The 15,299-nt window shown below is 44.0% G+C and overlaps 1 protein-coding gene across 9 annotated transcripts in view; it reads left to right on the top strand.

Annotated features, from left to right (window-relative positions):
* PRKAG2 (protein kinase AMP-activated non-catalytic subunit gamma 2) overlaps positions 1–11,890 on the top strand; it is a 268,473-nt gene extending 256,583 nt beyond the window's left edge. For 6 of the 9 annotated variants that reach the window (XM_081283031.1, XM_081283030.1, XM_081283034.1 and 3 more), the window contains 6 exons: positions 317–443; positions 3,335–3,500; positions 3,893–3,930; positions 5,166–5,312; positions 8,065–8,158; positions 10,836–11,890. In XM_081283031.1, coding sequence (XP_081139157.1) covers positions 317–443; positions 3,335–3,500; positions 3,893–3,930; positions 5,166–5,312; positions 8,065–8,158; positions 10,836–10,867 — 604 coding nt within the window. In that variant the 3' untranslated portion in view covers positions 10,868–11,890. The remainder of the gene's footprint in view (positions 1–316; positions 444–3,334; positions 3,501–3,892; positions 3,931–5,165; positions 5,313–8,064; positions 8,159–10,835) is intronic. The other 3 variants (XM_081283035.1, XM_081283033.1, XM_081283032.1) reach the window with 1 other exon arrangement.
* The last annotated feature ends 3,409 nt before the right edge of the window (positions 11,891–15,299 follow it).

Below are 15,299 nucleotides of genomic sequence, written 5' to 3'. Positions count from 1 at the left end.
TACAGACTTGAAGCTAGCACTTGTGTTTCAGATATTTTAACAGATTGTGAAAAACTAAAAATATACTGTGGTCTCCAGATTAAAACTTGTCCATGGGCTGGGGGTGTGACTCAGTGGTACAGCCTTCACCTGGCATGCATGAGGCCCTGGGTTCCATCCCCAGCTCTGGGGAAAAAAATCATAACAGTATTTTAAGTTGATAAACCTTTTATTATGGTGATATACAAACACTGGAAATGCTTTAAAGCTGGGATAGTCCAAAGATTTCTGACTTTTCTTTAAAGCCTCCTAACAACTTTAATGGCTTTTCCCGCAGCCTCTTCGATGCTGTGTACTCGTTGATCAAAAATAAAATCCACAGATTGCCAGTTATTGACCCTATCAGTGGGAATGCACTTTATATACTTACTCACAAAAGAATCCTCAAGTTCCTCCAGCTTTTTGTAAGTAGTATTTAGTGTTTCTAAAGACATAGTTGCATTTACTTCAATTAATTCATTTCAAGTAAATTGGCTTCTGTTACTCTCAGTAGTAGATTGTTAGTTTTGAGGTCTCCACTTCTAAACTTTAGTTTTTCAACCTAACTACTGTTTGAATTGTACATTCTCAAAGTTGATTTCAGTTAAAAAGCAATCACATTCAAGTACAAGTACCAAAATAATAAAAACATTTGGAATTACTTCTCCACCTAAATTAGAACATTTTATCACCTAATACCCAAGGGGGGAGGTAAAACTGCTGACAAGTCAGTCTAATTAAGGACTGCTGTACAAGTAAACCGAACCAATGTTTAGGACAAAAGTTGCTTCATGATGCTTTGATCGGTGTTATGGTTCAAGAAACATGTTCAAAAAATACTGTCCCTGAGGTTATCTTCTTATAAACAACAGCAATACTAGGAAATCCCAAAGCAAATAAAATTTTGTCAAGAGAACACCTTGTTGGTCCAAATCAGGCCTCTATTATCCATTCGTTTTCTCAGTGGTGTCTGAAATTAGCTGGTCTCATAGTCATTTAAAACCCACAACCTCTTTGGTCCACAATGTGAAAAGAGGCTCAGAAGCGAGACAGCTTCTCTGCTCCCCCTTATTACTGTCACTGAATTTAAGGTTACACATAAGTAGTCAGATCCCTAGGCAGCATTGGTAATTCAGAGGAGGTCATTTGAAAAGTTGTTTTTTCCTAAAGAACATAGTAGATATTAAAAATCTACTTCAAAGTAGCTCTTCCACTTTCTATTCCACAGCCCTGTGTAGGAATTAAAATTGCATCCAGTGTAATTCACAGGCTGACCAAGCTCTTCCCCTGGAAGCAGCCTTGAAATATCTTGTTCATCAAACCAGTCTTATATTTTAAAATAGTATATATATATATATATATATATATATATATATATATATATATAAATTACACTTCATAGTTAAATAAATGCTATGAAATAGGAAGAAGAAGAGTAATTTACCAAAAAAATAAACAAAAACATGAAGTTTAATAGACAGTCTAGGGAAAAAAATGAGGGACATATTGACATTGTTTATCAGTTTGTAATCTGGGAATGGGGCAGCCTTATCGTTTAGGTTTTGCAGAAACACCGGGTGTGGGGTAGAGAGGCACTTTTTTTTTTAACATATTTGGTTTTTAGTTGTAGTTGGACACAATACCTTTATTTTGTTTATTTATTTTTATGTGGTGCCGAGAATCGAACCCAAGGCCTGGCACATGCTAGGTGAGCGCGCTACCACTGGGCCACAATCCCAGCCCAAGAGGCACATTTTCAGACTCCACATGTCCTAGGCCTATAGTGCACTTAATCCTTAAAAGTCATAATTCTGAAATGTGTTAACTATGAGAGCTGCTGGTGCCCGGCACTGGGCTAGCACTTCACAGGCTGAACTACCGCCCCATCAGCTGGGTATTTATTATTAAGCCCATTTTATAGGTGATGCCCCTAAGCAAGGTGAAGTGTCTTGGCCAGGGTTCTGTGGCTGGCAGGTGGCAGAGCTGGTATGCACACCAAGCACTCCAGGTCTGCAGCCACCTCTGACAATCGTCTGCTGGCCCGTGAGGTTGTACACAGGGGCGACAGGCCCAGAGTTGCCCAGGCAGTAAGTTGTGAATTGCAACCCAAGAGCCTCTGCAGGCCCAGACCACCCATACTATCACCGCCACACCAAAGGACAGGTGTGAGAGTGTCCCTCTGCAGAGCTAGGTCAGATTTTTCCCTTATAAAAATAGAGGAGGTTGCCTCTGTCCAGTACTGCCTTATATTTGGGCCAATGTGGTAATTAGAATCATGCTACTAGAATATTCAGCTAGAGGTTCTCAGATAAAAATGTGGAATTTAAATAAAGAAACTTCAGGATCTGATTTTTACTGAATTAATGAGATCATAGTCTGAGAAAAGGTAGCATTACCCTTCAGGATATTTGAAAATTAGCCAAAGCCTAGAGTTTAGAACAGGGAATATCCTATATTGAGATGGACTAGATGACCTAATAGGTCTTTCTTTTTTTTTTTTTTTTCTCTAAATTTCTAGGATTCTCATGATTTGAATATTGATGAACTCTTTGACTTGAACATTTTGTTTCTTCTAATTGTTCATCTTTTCCTGATAATTATAAGGTACACCAGGAGGATGGAATCAACTGTACCCTTTATAAAAGGTGGATCTTTGAAACCATAGACCTTATTTTGTTATGTCAAACATGATCCTAGACTTTTCTCTTCTGACTTATCCCTCCTCCTTGAAAACTGCCCATGAAAAGAACATTAATTTTTAAGGGTTCTGTTAATTCTATTCAGCTGGCTTGTTCTTTGTTCCTAATAGACAAAACCTGGAGTCCTCCAAGGAGTGGTCAGGGTGTGGAGTGGGTGGAGTGAGGACTAGCCTCCAGGGCTCAGCCACTGCCAGGGGTCTGGGGTTTGCAAATTCTGGGTTCTTCATAGATGTTACTCAGCGCCACCAGCAAGGACCAACGAGTTTAATGTGAATAATTAAGAATAAATGTTCTGTTCTTGGTGGCTTCCAAGCCTTAATTTCCCAAATAGAGCTGTTGTTCCCTTCATCTACCCACTTTTTCAGTGAATGTATAGGAGAAATGTTATAATGTTAAAATGCTTTGAATACTTTAAAGATAGGCATAGATGTGCAAACTGGTTTGAATGAAAGATACAATTGTTATGTAACTTTTTCATGTTAATTGAGACATCCAAGCAGATTGTTAGAAAGGCAACTTTGATATATCGGACATAGTTTTCCATGCAGATCTGGACATTTGACCATCAGGAGGGTTTGTGGTGGTTCTGGAACGTCTGCGTTTGTCTCCCTGTCTAGATGTCTGACATGCCAAAGCCCGCCTTCATGAGGCAGAACCTGGACGAGCTGGGAATAGGAACGTACCACAGCATCGCCTTCATCCACCCAGACACCCCCATCATCAGAGCCTTGAGCATATTTGTGGAGAGACGAGTGTCGGCTTTGCCCGTGGTGGACGAGTCAGGTCTGTGCAACTGTCCCTGCCAAACCATAGTCCCTGTTTACTCCTCAAGGCAAAGTATGGGAGAAGCAGAGAATGAACTTTTAGATGCAATGCATTCAGCACTTAGGAGCTCTCTGGAAAAGAAGAAATTTAAACTCGTTTATATTCATAGTTTCACTAAAATATGATTTCATGTCCATCTTAAAATAGACATGATCTTTGTTCTTCATGGACAAAAACTGGAGTCCTCCAAGGAGCAGCCAGGCAACGGAGGTGGGTGGAGTCAGGGCTTGTGAGTGGCAGCTCAGACAGGTCTATCAGTGCTTAATCCCTGGTAATGGCTTAGTTAAGACTGATTTTAAAGAGTATTTCTGTTCCTCAAATATTTTTCTAACACATATTTTCATTTTTAGGAAAAGTCGTCGATATTTATTCCAAATTTGATGTAATTGTAAGTATTTTTAATTTTTTAAAACCTCTTAGAATATATCTTAAAGCCTATTTAAACTATTTTTATGTTTTTCTCTTGTTCCCTAATAATTCCTAACTTCTTTGAGGATGAAAAATCTTAGAAAATTTCAGGCTCCCCATAGTAAAGACTTTTAATGTTCATTGGTTTAGCAATGAATCATATGTTAGTGTGCAGTAGCATTTAGTACTTGTTTGTCTTTCCAACAAAAGACAGACCTGTCACCGTAGCATGTGTTGAAATGGTCATGCTGTCTGTAGGCGCGTGCTCAGTGTACACGGGAGTTTGTGGATGCCCTGCCAAATGCACCCTCCTGCTTGCTGACTGGGAGCCACTGTTCGGAACAAGATTACAAGTGAATTTTTATTAAATAGCATTACATAGAGTCCTATATTTGAATCCTGACTTAATTCTCCTAGGTTCACTGTCCATTCTGCATTTTTCCATGTGCAGCTCCTTTCTTCCCATTTACTCTAAGGAGTTTGACACTGTTTCTAAGAAAAGGAACAGATACTTTGCTCCCAAGTACACACCATGTGTTGCTTCAGTACTGACCCCTGCATTAAATACTCTTTTGCATCTGTCTCAAATCTTTGGTTCATCCTATTCTGTTTAACATAATAGACACCAAAATATATGTTCATTGGAATTTTGGTTGAATGGGACCCACTAAAATTAAATCAGAACCCTGAGACACTATTTGGCTTTATGAGACTTGACTTATCAGACCTGTTCTTCTCCCATAAATTCTTGACTCTGATGGGCCACTGCTGTTGCCACCACCACCACCACCACCACCAAGGCCTTCCTGGCAAAAGCCTTGTCTCTGGGGAGCTCATTGGGAAAGTTTATTGATGCAGGCTCCCTACCTCTGTAGTACTTGTCACCCTTTACAAGTGTTAGTCCTCTCAAAAGATGCTACCAGGCACAGTGTGGAGCACTCAAAGGTAAGAATGAGAAAAGCCTCTGGCGGGATACGTCACTAACACTTACAACGCACTCCATAGTTAAGGTGTACCTCGTGACGTGAAGTCTTTAATTATGATTGATAAGATGGTGAAATACAGCACTGTGGCATGATACAAGCTAGAAAGAACTTTTGGTGTCCAGATAAGATAAATATTAAAGTTTTTACAAATCAGCTTGTTTTAAACTTGACGCAGTTTTGCCATTAATGTGGATCAGAATGAAAGGGTTCTGATCTGTGACTGTTACAGAATCTTGCTGCTGAGAAAACCTACAATAATCTGGATATCACGGTGACCCAGGCCCTGCAGCACCGATCACAGTATTTTGAAGGTGTTGTGAAGTGCAGTAAGCTGGAAACACTGGAGACCATCGTGGACAGGATAGTGAGAGCCGAGGTGAGAGCCCCGGCCCCACCCGTCCACCTCCTCCCCGTCCCACTGCAAGGAGCAGGCCACTGCCATTGCCCAGGGCCTAGCGCAGCTTCCTCTGGGTGATCCAGAAAGGGTCGTTGAGTTGAAGTGAGTTCATTAATAATTCTAATATCATAGTTGAATTGAAAACACTGGTGAGATACTTTCACAGCCTGAAAAATGTGCACACGAGGAAACAAAAATTGCCCCAGAAGCTTTAAACTCAGAGTATTTATGAATTCCAAGTTTAAAATGTATGACTTATGTTATTTTAAACAAAGTAAATGGTAAATCAATGAAAGAGAACTTTTTAAAGTTAATTTGCTCTCTTCATACCAATCTCTCTCTTCCCTGATTTAGATCATCATCAATGGCCTAGCAGCCCCCAGTCTCCTGAGCCTTGGCACCCATAGCCCTGTACTCTGCGGCTGAGTGGGTGTGCGAGTATGCGTGGTGCAGGACCCTGTAGGGAAGAGGGGAAGGATCTCCGTGTGGCTTGCCTGATTCAGCATACCCATTCCCACTGTCATTCCTGTCCTGTCAGGCAGGTCCAGGAGTGTTGTCCTGTGTCAGTCTTTACAGCTAAAGCTACGACTCTCTTCCTTCTGGAAGAGCCCCTAGTTAAACAAAATGCATTCCTAATGAGAAGTCTGTTTTGATATTATTATAAATGTAAGAGAACTGGCCAAGAAGCAAAGTTCCTGATTATTTTTAAGCTAATAACATGTGACCTTACATTGCTTTCTGATAGTGACATGCAAAGTTGCATCAAAGGCCATTGTTATTATTAGAGATCCACCAAGCCCTCCTTTAACTCTGTTCAAGCACCCCACCTGCTGTTTCCTACTCTGAGTTAGCCCCCAGCTCCGCCCCCAGATCAAGGCTTTTAACTGCTGCACTAGCATCTCAGAGGCAAGCCTTCCCTTGTTCTACTTGAGTTCACCACTTGTTTTCAAAAGGTGTCAATTGACTTGGGAATACACCCTAACTTTTTATTAATGTCTTTGGAATTATGTACCTTCTGAAGATAAGCAGAAACAGGTAAGGTATCTCTCCCTATGTGTGAGGACAGTGGACATCCATGTGACAGAGTCCTTTATGACAATTAAAAATCATGTTACACATTGAAGAATATCCACTGGTATTGATGCTGAAACCCACTAGCAAGGCATTGCTAAGAGAAGAGGCCGGGCACTGTGCCCAGCAGGACTCCATGTGCATCTGCACAGAGAAGAGGCTCCAACACACACACAGCACAGGACTGACAGTGCTGTCTCTGGGCAGTGGAGTCCAGGGTGATGTGGGGAGGGCCTGTGCTCTTCTCTGTTCACCTGAAGGCAGTAGAAATCTCTGCAGTACAAAAGAGGACATTGAGGAAATTGATAATACAACTAAGTAGTTTTCTCAATTACACATCTTCACATTTTCCCTCTTTAAAATTCTTTGACCAGATGACTCCTATTGGAGCATGAAACCAATTTTTAACTTTAATGTAGTTTGTTAGAAGAGGGTTCACAGGGTCAATAAAGACTCGGTTTATAGGAAAAACAACACTAACTTTAAGGTACCTGGGACAAGGAACACTTGTAGATTTCAGACTCAGCAATAGTTGTCATTATTTTTGGTTCTCGTTTATAAAGAATCAAGTGAGCACTCTAGGGGAGATGATTTCCCTTGACCTTCAGTAGATCAAGAGATATTATTACAATTATTAAATATTGATAATAAAATATGTCTAGCATAGAATTTAAAACATTCTCTGATCCTAGATATAAACCATTATTTTAATTTATAGTTATGGTCAGTAATTATACTGTGTTATATCACAGGGGTATTGAAGAACCTGAAAGCTTATTAGAAAACTTTTTGAAGAAATCTATGTTGCTCAATATAAGATGACCAAGTGACTTTTATTAACCTAAAGCAAACTATGATACCAAAAACATCACCAACATCATGTCATTAGAGACAAACTAAAAAGCAGAATTTCCCCCATTCTCTATCTCCTTCCTGTGTCCAAATTTTGTGCGAAGGCTCCACCTGTCCTGTGGAGAGGATCCTGCGGGGAGCCAGCTGGCCCGCGGTTGCTTCTGGAGATTAAGTCAGAGAGGCCAGAAGAGTACCGTGCTCTTGCCATGCTGTCCGCTGGAAGGATGTTACAGTAATGCTGCAGAACGTCCTCCATTCATTTATAAAATAGTTTAGAGAGGAAAACTAGAGGTTAATAGTATCCATTTCACTTCATTATAGTTCATTCATCCTTCTGAATATTATTCTTATGAATTTCATAGAGAAAAGACACTATAGAAAATAAAAGGCAATCTTAGGTGGCCCTGTTTCCTAGTTTCTGTAACAGTCTGGATTTCTTTCCCATGTAGAACAGGTTTCCTGATGGCTACTAGAAACAGATTTACCTTTTAAAAAGTAAAACTGCTGTGCTTAAGAGAATGTCTATAGCTACACTGTACTTCTGTGCTGAACGTGCCTTTTATCAATGTTCTGAAATTTTAAAACTCAATAGGATATAGTTGGCTTATACTTCTTGGGCAGGGTCAAGCATTGGACAGCATTGCACTTTGACCCTAGAGCCCCAGGCCTTTCTCTGGCTCAATCCACTATTGCTTCCTCTCGTTCGTGGGATTTATTCATTGTACTAAAGTGCATGAGTGGCATTTTCCCCAATATCCCTCTTAAAACATTTTTTATTTACACGCAGCCTGCTTTCTCCTCTCCGCAGGTCCACCGGCTGGTGGTAGTAAACGAAGCAGACAGCATTGTGGGTATTATCTCCCTGTCAGACATTCTGCAAGCCCTGATACTCACACCAGCAGGTAAAAATGCTGACTTCAGTCTTGAAAGGGAGGGAGGTGGGGTGGTGAATGGTGTTTTCTCCCATTTCCTCCAGCCCCCCGCTCCAGATCGAGGCTTTGTGTGTTACCTTGTCATCCATTTCCATTTTCATTCTCGTCTCAGTTTTGAAATTTTGACGTTCCATTTAGAGGAAGAAAGTTATAGGAGATATTCCCAGAGGGGAGGAGGGTGGCGGGGACCCGAGAGCTGGGGTTTCTCACGTGCTGTGTATTCAGTCGTGAGATGGGCTCTACAGGTCTCGAAACCACCAGAGCCCCTCCCTTTCTGTTCCTCTTCTTCCCACTCCCCTCCCTCCTGGTCCTGATCAAATGTCAGCAAGCCAGCCTTGCAGGGCCACAGACCCAAAACCAAGATGGGACAATAAGTGGCACTTAATATTGTTTGAACTCTCTGGAGGGGAGCAGTAAATGATGCATGTTGTATGATATTGATTTTGCTTCAGTTCAGAATCAATCAAATTCAGCCAAGACTAGTTTTTATTTTTTTAGTTGTAGTTGGATACAATACCTTTATTTTATTTATTTATATACGTGGTGGTGAGGATCAAACCCTGTGCCTCACGCATGCTAGATGAGCGCTCTACCGCTGAGCGGCACTCCAGCCCCCCGACACTAGTTTTTATAATTAGTCTGTAACCTAAAAACGCCCACCCTAATGGAGTCCCCACCACCTGAGTCATTCTTACTAGTTGCGAATGCCAAGAGAGCTCTCCCTGTGGAGCAGTCCCCTTCACAGATGGCCTGGGCTTCAGCATCAGCATTAGTTTCACCTGGAACTTATTAGAAACGCTGTGGGGGGACCACCATGCATGTAGTAAGTCAGAAACAGATGCTGGGTCAGACGGGCCTCATACAGTGATTTTCAGACTCCAAGTGTTCGAGAGCTTCAAACTCACAATAATCTTCATAATCATGAAATAGTATAAACGAGTATGAGATTGCTTGTTGCATTACCCTAAAATTGGAATAACCCAAATATCTTTCAAAAGAAGAATGGATAAATTGTGTCATTCACCAGTGAAATCCTCACAGCCCCAAGAGTGAGCCACAGCTACCTGCCTGGTGATGCAGAACCCCCCCCCCCCCCCGCCCTGCCCCAGCAGCACGGCAAAGAGGAGGCTACACTAACCCACACCAGGGAATGCCGGTATATAAATTTCCAAGTGTATTAGGAAAAAGCTTCTTCAATGAGCAGACTCAGCCCCACAGGTGTATAGCTTGACATCTCCAGTGAAAGATCCCCTTTGCAGGGACCGGCCCGGGACCAAAGCAGCAGTCTGCCAGCAGAGTCTGTCTGAAGATCAGCCCAGGGCAACTGTCCCTTTGACCAAGATCTTTGGGGCATTAAAAACTCCAAGTAAACCCATCAAGTGACTTATCGTCTGGGCCTTGGTGTCTCAAACCATAAGCATGAGAAGGGCGAGCTGGATGAGTTTAAATTGCCTCTAGGCTTGGTATTTCAAAACTGTAAGTCATTCACACTCCTCCCACCCCTGCTGAGACAGTGAGGCAGTCTGTTTCACGGCTGGAATTTGGAGTGTTTGTTCACTTAGAAATCACTGGATTGGCATTCTCAATGGCATATTGGATACAACCCCATTCGTTAGGGGAAACCTTCTGTGACCCTGATAGCTGGACTGCAAGTGAGCTCCTGGAGAGGAGCTCACAGGACCCAGGTCCATCCGCCACAGCAGTCAGCAGCACCCGCACATCAGGGGAGGTACCCATGTGTTCAGCAGCTGAATGCTGGCACCACTGGTTCCAGCCCGCTGTGGCTCTCTGAACACAGGAATGTCACCTCACCTCAGTGAGCCTCAGTGTCATCTGTAGAGTGAGCAGGATACACAGTCCCATCTCCTACTAAGATTCCAAGAGATGAAACAGAAGCCATGAATGAAAGCCACTGGTGCTTGGCAGGGCACCCAGGACGAGCACCGCTGGGTGGCCATTTACAGAATAGTCAGAGGACTGTTGAGACCTACCTGCTGTGATGCAATGAAAAGTGCCAGTGGCCATTCTTTTCACCATAAAAGGGCCACAGTTCGCTGTTAGGGATACTGATTCAATACAATAATATTTTCTTTTTTTTTTTTCCAAAGTTTTCAGCAATAGTTCATTGCTGAAACTTAGACTGCATGTGAGCCTGTGTAGCTGCACTCACACCGGATGAGCATGCAAGCAATCCGATGGTAGTAACAGCCAGGTTTTAGCCCCTTATCCTAGTAGATTGTTAATCTCTTCCTGAAGTCTAGCGTCTGCTGTGTTCAGAACAGTCGCTTTCCCTACCAACCCATTGTGAAATACCCTCGCCAGACTCTTGTAGGCATTGCGTGAATTTTCCCTAGACATGCTTTGTGTTTTAGACTTTTGTAGGTATGCACAACTGAAATTCTCTGTGCCTATGCTAAAACCTACCTACATACATCTTCTGAAGTTTTTAGCAGTGGAATCGTACATATTTGAATCACAACTTGTAATGTGGATCAGCACAGCAGCATGTTGGTGGGGGGAGCTGGGAGCTGCCTGCTCCTTCCCCCCCGGACCATTGTCCTACGTGCTGGGCACGTAGAAGCCAGTGGTGCAGAGCACTCTACTGTTAGCATAAGCTTTGAAACTTTCCTTTTCCATCTTTTGGCAGGTGCCAAACAAAAGGAGGCAGAAACAGAATGACGGCAGAGAATGTAGACCTCCTCGTGGGAGAACTTGAACAAAGTTTCTGGGTCACGATTTGCCTCATGAACACTGGCTGCAAGTGGGAGAGAGTAAAATGGCGAAGAATGTATATCAGGGTTTAGTAATGGGTGTTTTTCCAGTGTTGTAAGCATAAAAAAAGAGAGATTTTTCTGTGCTTGAAGATTCAGCCTTGCGTTAGACTGTTTTCAGACCTTCATCTGAAGGATTTTAAATGCTGTATGTCATTAAAGTGCACTGTGTCCTGAAATGTTTATTATTTTTCATTTCCAAGAATTCACTGGTATGGAACAGGTGATGTGACATAAGGTGAGTGTACAGCATGTTTAGATCACAGTGCCTTATGTCCGAATACAGCAATATGTCATCGCTGCTGCCCGCCCCGCCCGAGAGTGCGCATGAAGTGACACCGAGCTTGAATGTGGAAGTCTTTGAACCTTTTACCAAATCAGTTATTTTAATTAGGTTCATCAAAAAGTTGTAATTTGAATATAAATAATTACAACTTCAATGACACTTCTGTAAGTGTCTGAGCTAACAGACAGCTTTATTTATTTTTACTTTCATGCAGTTTTTTTACACATCCTTTGGTGGGTAAACTTCGCCATGTCCTTTAATAAACTCTTGGTTATTTCAAAATGGCAAATTTCTCATTATTTAATTTTGGATCTGGAAAGGATAGGACTTGTAAAATAACCACTGTTGGGATTTAAAGACGTGGAAACAGGCCGTGGCCGGGAGGAAACAAAGTGCCGGGAGGATGTCTATTTTTTTCTTGTGTATCGAACTGTAAAATCATGATGTTTGTGTGACTGTTGATGAGACTGTAAATCTGACTGTGGCACAGCAGTGCTATTATGGAGTTGAAGCAAAACAACATTGCCTGATGTAAGTGCTCTGAACATGTTGACGCTGTATATATATGAGGAGAGGTTGAGGTTTTGTTTTTTGGGTTTTTTTTTTTTGTTTTTTCAAATTGAAAAAATAAATCCTACTATCTACCATTTTGTTAAAGAGGTTCTTTAAAATACCATGTATTTCTACGTGTATTAATTAAAATTCTACATGCAATTTTCCTCTTAGCTATTTCTCCCCAAATAAGGGAACACCTGGATTCTCATCTGTTATCCATCATCAGGAAAAAAAAAAAAAAACTCATGATTTAACTCATGACCTCTTTCCCTCCATTATTAAATATGAACATGTTTAAAAATTGCTACACAGATTTTCTTGTGCTAGGTGTCTGTTTCTTAAGCCAAATGTGAGAGGAAGAATATATACTGTGTTTTCCCCATGGAAGCAGTTGTGGTTTTTTGATTTAAACTAGTGGCAATATTTGGGAGGAAGGGAACGTGTCTCAGAGTTGCTGAAGCAGTGAAGTTCTGGAGGAACCTGATGAATCCACTCCATCTGTAGCAACACCAGTGAGTGCAGAGGCTCCAGGCACAGAGGTGTGCAGGTGTAGCATGTGTCTTTGCTTTAGGAAACAGTTTGGGGCCCTTTTAAAACATGCGCGTTTTCTGCTCCTGGGAGGGTTGGGTCAGGGGCTCTGGCTCCCATCAGCGTCCTTTGTCAGGGTTTGTTCCCTCTGTGGCATGCCAGGCCCACCAGGGTTGGGAGCAGGCCCAACTTGGCTGTTAGGAGTTTCTTTCCGTCTACAGGCCTCCTATAAAGGCTTGGTGTAGGCAAGTGCTTCTCAGTGCCTTCCTGGGAGTGAGGGAAAGTGGAACGTGTGCGTGGAGGAGAGAAGCCAGGTGAGCCTAAAATAGAAGAACCCACCTCAGAAGCCCTGCTGGACAGCCCTGTGCTGGTGCCAGCCTCCCTCTTGGTGCCTGCAGGGGGTCTGCTGGCGGAGCCACGGGCCGTGTGAGGAGGCCCCAGTGCCGGGGGCCTCAGCTCGGACTCCAGGACCCGTGCTGCAGCCAGCAAGGCAGGAGCATGTTGGAAATAGCACCTCCATTCCAGAAATGTAGGGCATCTGCTCTGTTTTACATTCTAACCTCTAAGAAAGGTTTGCAACATAAATTTGTTCAGCCGACAACATAACATTTTATTGGAGACTCATAAGCAGTCTACCAGGAATGTTTGGCAACTGGACACATTTTTGGTTATCAAGACTTGGGGTCGGCTGGGGATGTGGCTCAAGCGGTAGCGCGCTCGCCTGGCATGCGTGCGGCCCAGGTTCGATCCTCAGCACCACATACCAACAAAGATGTTGTGTCCGCCGAGAACTAAAAAATAAAAATATTAAAAATTCTCTCTCTCTCTCTCTCTCTCTCTCTCTCTAAAAAAAAAAAAAAAGACTTGGGGTCATGCAGGGGGGAGGGTGCTGCAGGTGTCAGAGAGCAGAGGCCAGAGTGCCACTGGACAAACTGTGACTCCCAGATGCCCCGACAGCAGCCACCCAGCTCCAGATCAGTGAAGCACTCCAAACAAGTAGAATCTCTGGGTACTTTACATTTCTTGTTCTCTAACTGATTCCACCTGTCGTTGGAAGAAAACCTCAGCAGTCAGCCAATCAGGTTAAGGGACTGTGGAAATACCCCACAGGTGAATTCCACAGATCTCCATGGCCCTTGTCATGAATTCCTTCCAAAGAGATTTTCCCAAAAAAAGGGAATTTTGCTTTGCATAATAGTATCCTCAGGAGGAAATTCCTACCCACAGGGAAATACTTGGAAAATAAATTACTTCGTAAATCTAGAACAGGCTCCAAAATTGTTTTTTCACATAAAATTACCTACAAAACTGGTACAGTTATAAGTCCACATGAAGAGCAGGCTTAAAACACATTCACCTAGCCAGGTACGGTGGCACATACCTGTAATCCCAGCAGCTTGGGAGGCTGAGACAGGAGAATTTCGAGTGCCCCTGAGTTTAATCCCTGGTACCCCCCCCCAAAAAAATTCACCTGACCCCCATAGATTCCTTCTGGTGCTGGATACTCATCACCCCGCTTTACAGTCTACCTAAGCAAGGGCACAATAAAACCATGGAGGGGCTTTTGTTGTTCATCTCTCAAAGCAAAGTGGGGTTCCGTCCTGCAGGGAAGTCTGGGGAAATCAGGTACCAAATTGTCTAGACAGCTCCATGCTTTGAGTACTAGCTTCTACCTGTGAGGGCTTTTGCAGATCAGAATCTGGAAAATGGCTGAAACCCCGAAGTGTGCTTTTCCTCCCAGACCTACAATGAAATCACCTGACTTCCTGCTCAGTGACGCACAGAGCCCTGGGCCCATCCTCAGAGTCCCGGAACCAGAGGCCAGTTAGCAAACAAGCCCGCTAGGCTTGAGCGCCATCGTCACGTGTTCCTACCGTATTGGGGCAAGAAAGAGAACAGGCCCCATATTTGTCCCTATTTGTCCTTGTCAGGGAATCACCTGTAGGTACCTTGTGCTTCCCCTTGTGGCTCAGAGACCCTCTGCAGACAGGGAAGTATCAACCCCTGGAAACCAAGATGCAACTTCCTGACACGGGCAAGCAGAGCCACCCGTCACCTCTCAGGGCCCTTCCTGCCACCCACGCATCCTCTGTGACAAGACCACCCCCGCCCCACATCCACCATCCGGACCTCTCCAACCAGAGGCAGAGCCGTGAGTCTGCCCTTATGCCCAGCACACCTGCCCTCAGATGGCAGGCGGAGGAGACAGGTCACCCACACAGACCGTCCTGAGGACTCCTATCCCATCCTGCCCACAGACGCCCCATTCACACAATCTGTTTGCCAGGAGCTGTCACCTGAACCTGGAGGCATTGCTTCTCCTGGATACAGGGTCACACTCCCGCCTGGAGCTGCCGAGGGGGTGCCCCTGAAGTGGGCAAGGTGCTGCTTGTCTACCCCGGGCCGAGTTCCTTGCTCATCAGAGCAACCACCTGGTCCCACGCCTGCAGGGCCCCAGCTGGCTGCGGCAGCGTGAAGAACCGCCTTTCTTTCCTGCAGGCCCCCTTCACTGCAGCTCAGGCCTGTGAGACCCAAAACTGTCAGTAACCTAGGCTTTTAGAGGGACCCTGCCTCCCGCTACACAAGACAAACACAGACATTAAACCACTGCAGGCCAGGTCCGCCAAGCTCTTGCCAGCAGCGCTCTGAGGACAGCATGGGGGACCTCCCCCAGGCCCTCTTTATACTGGAAGGCCTCTGGACAGGCCTTCAGGGTGGCCCTTAGCCTGACTTCTGCCTGCAGCCCACCAGCCTCACCTCGGCCTCCCAGGGGAAGGAAAAGGGTCCTCAGCAGAGTCTTGTCTCCATCTCTGGCCCCCTGACCCCTGGGGTTGGCCTTTCACTGCCTACAGGGCACCCCACTTCCTCACACTGCCCATCTCCAACACAGTCTCCTGTCACCTCTGCCATCTGCACACAAGCAGAGAAGCTAGAACCCCAAGTTTTCTGTATGATTTTTATCCCCCTTTTC

The sequence above is a fragment of the Spermophilus citellus genome, assembly GCF_964194105.1.
Source record: "Spermophilus citellus genome assembly, chromosome: 3".
Taxonomy (NCBI): Eukaryota; Metazoa; Chordata; class Mammalia; order Rodentia; family Sciuridae; genus Spermophilus; species Spermophilus citellus.
This window is presented reverse-complemented; position numbering and strand designations above follow the sequence as displayed.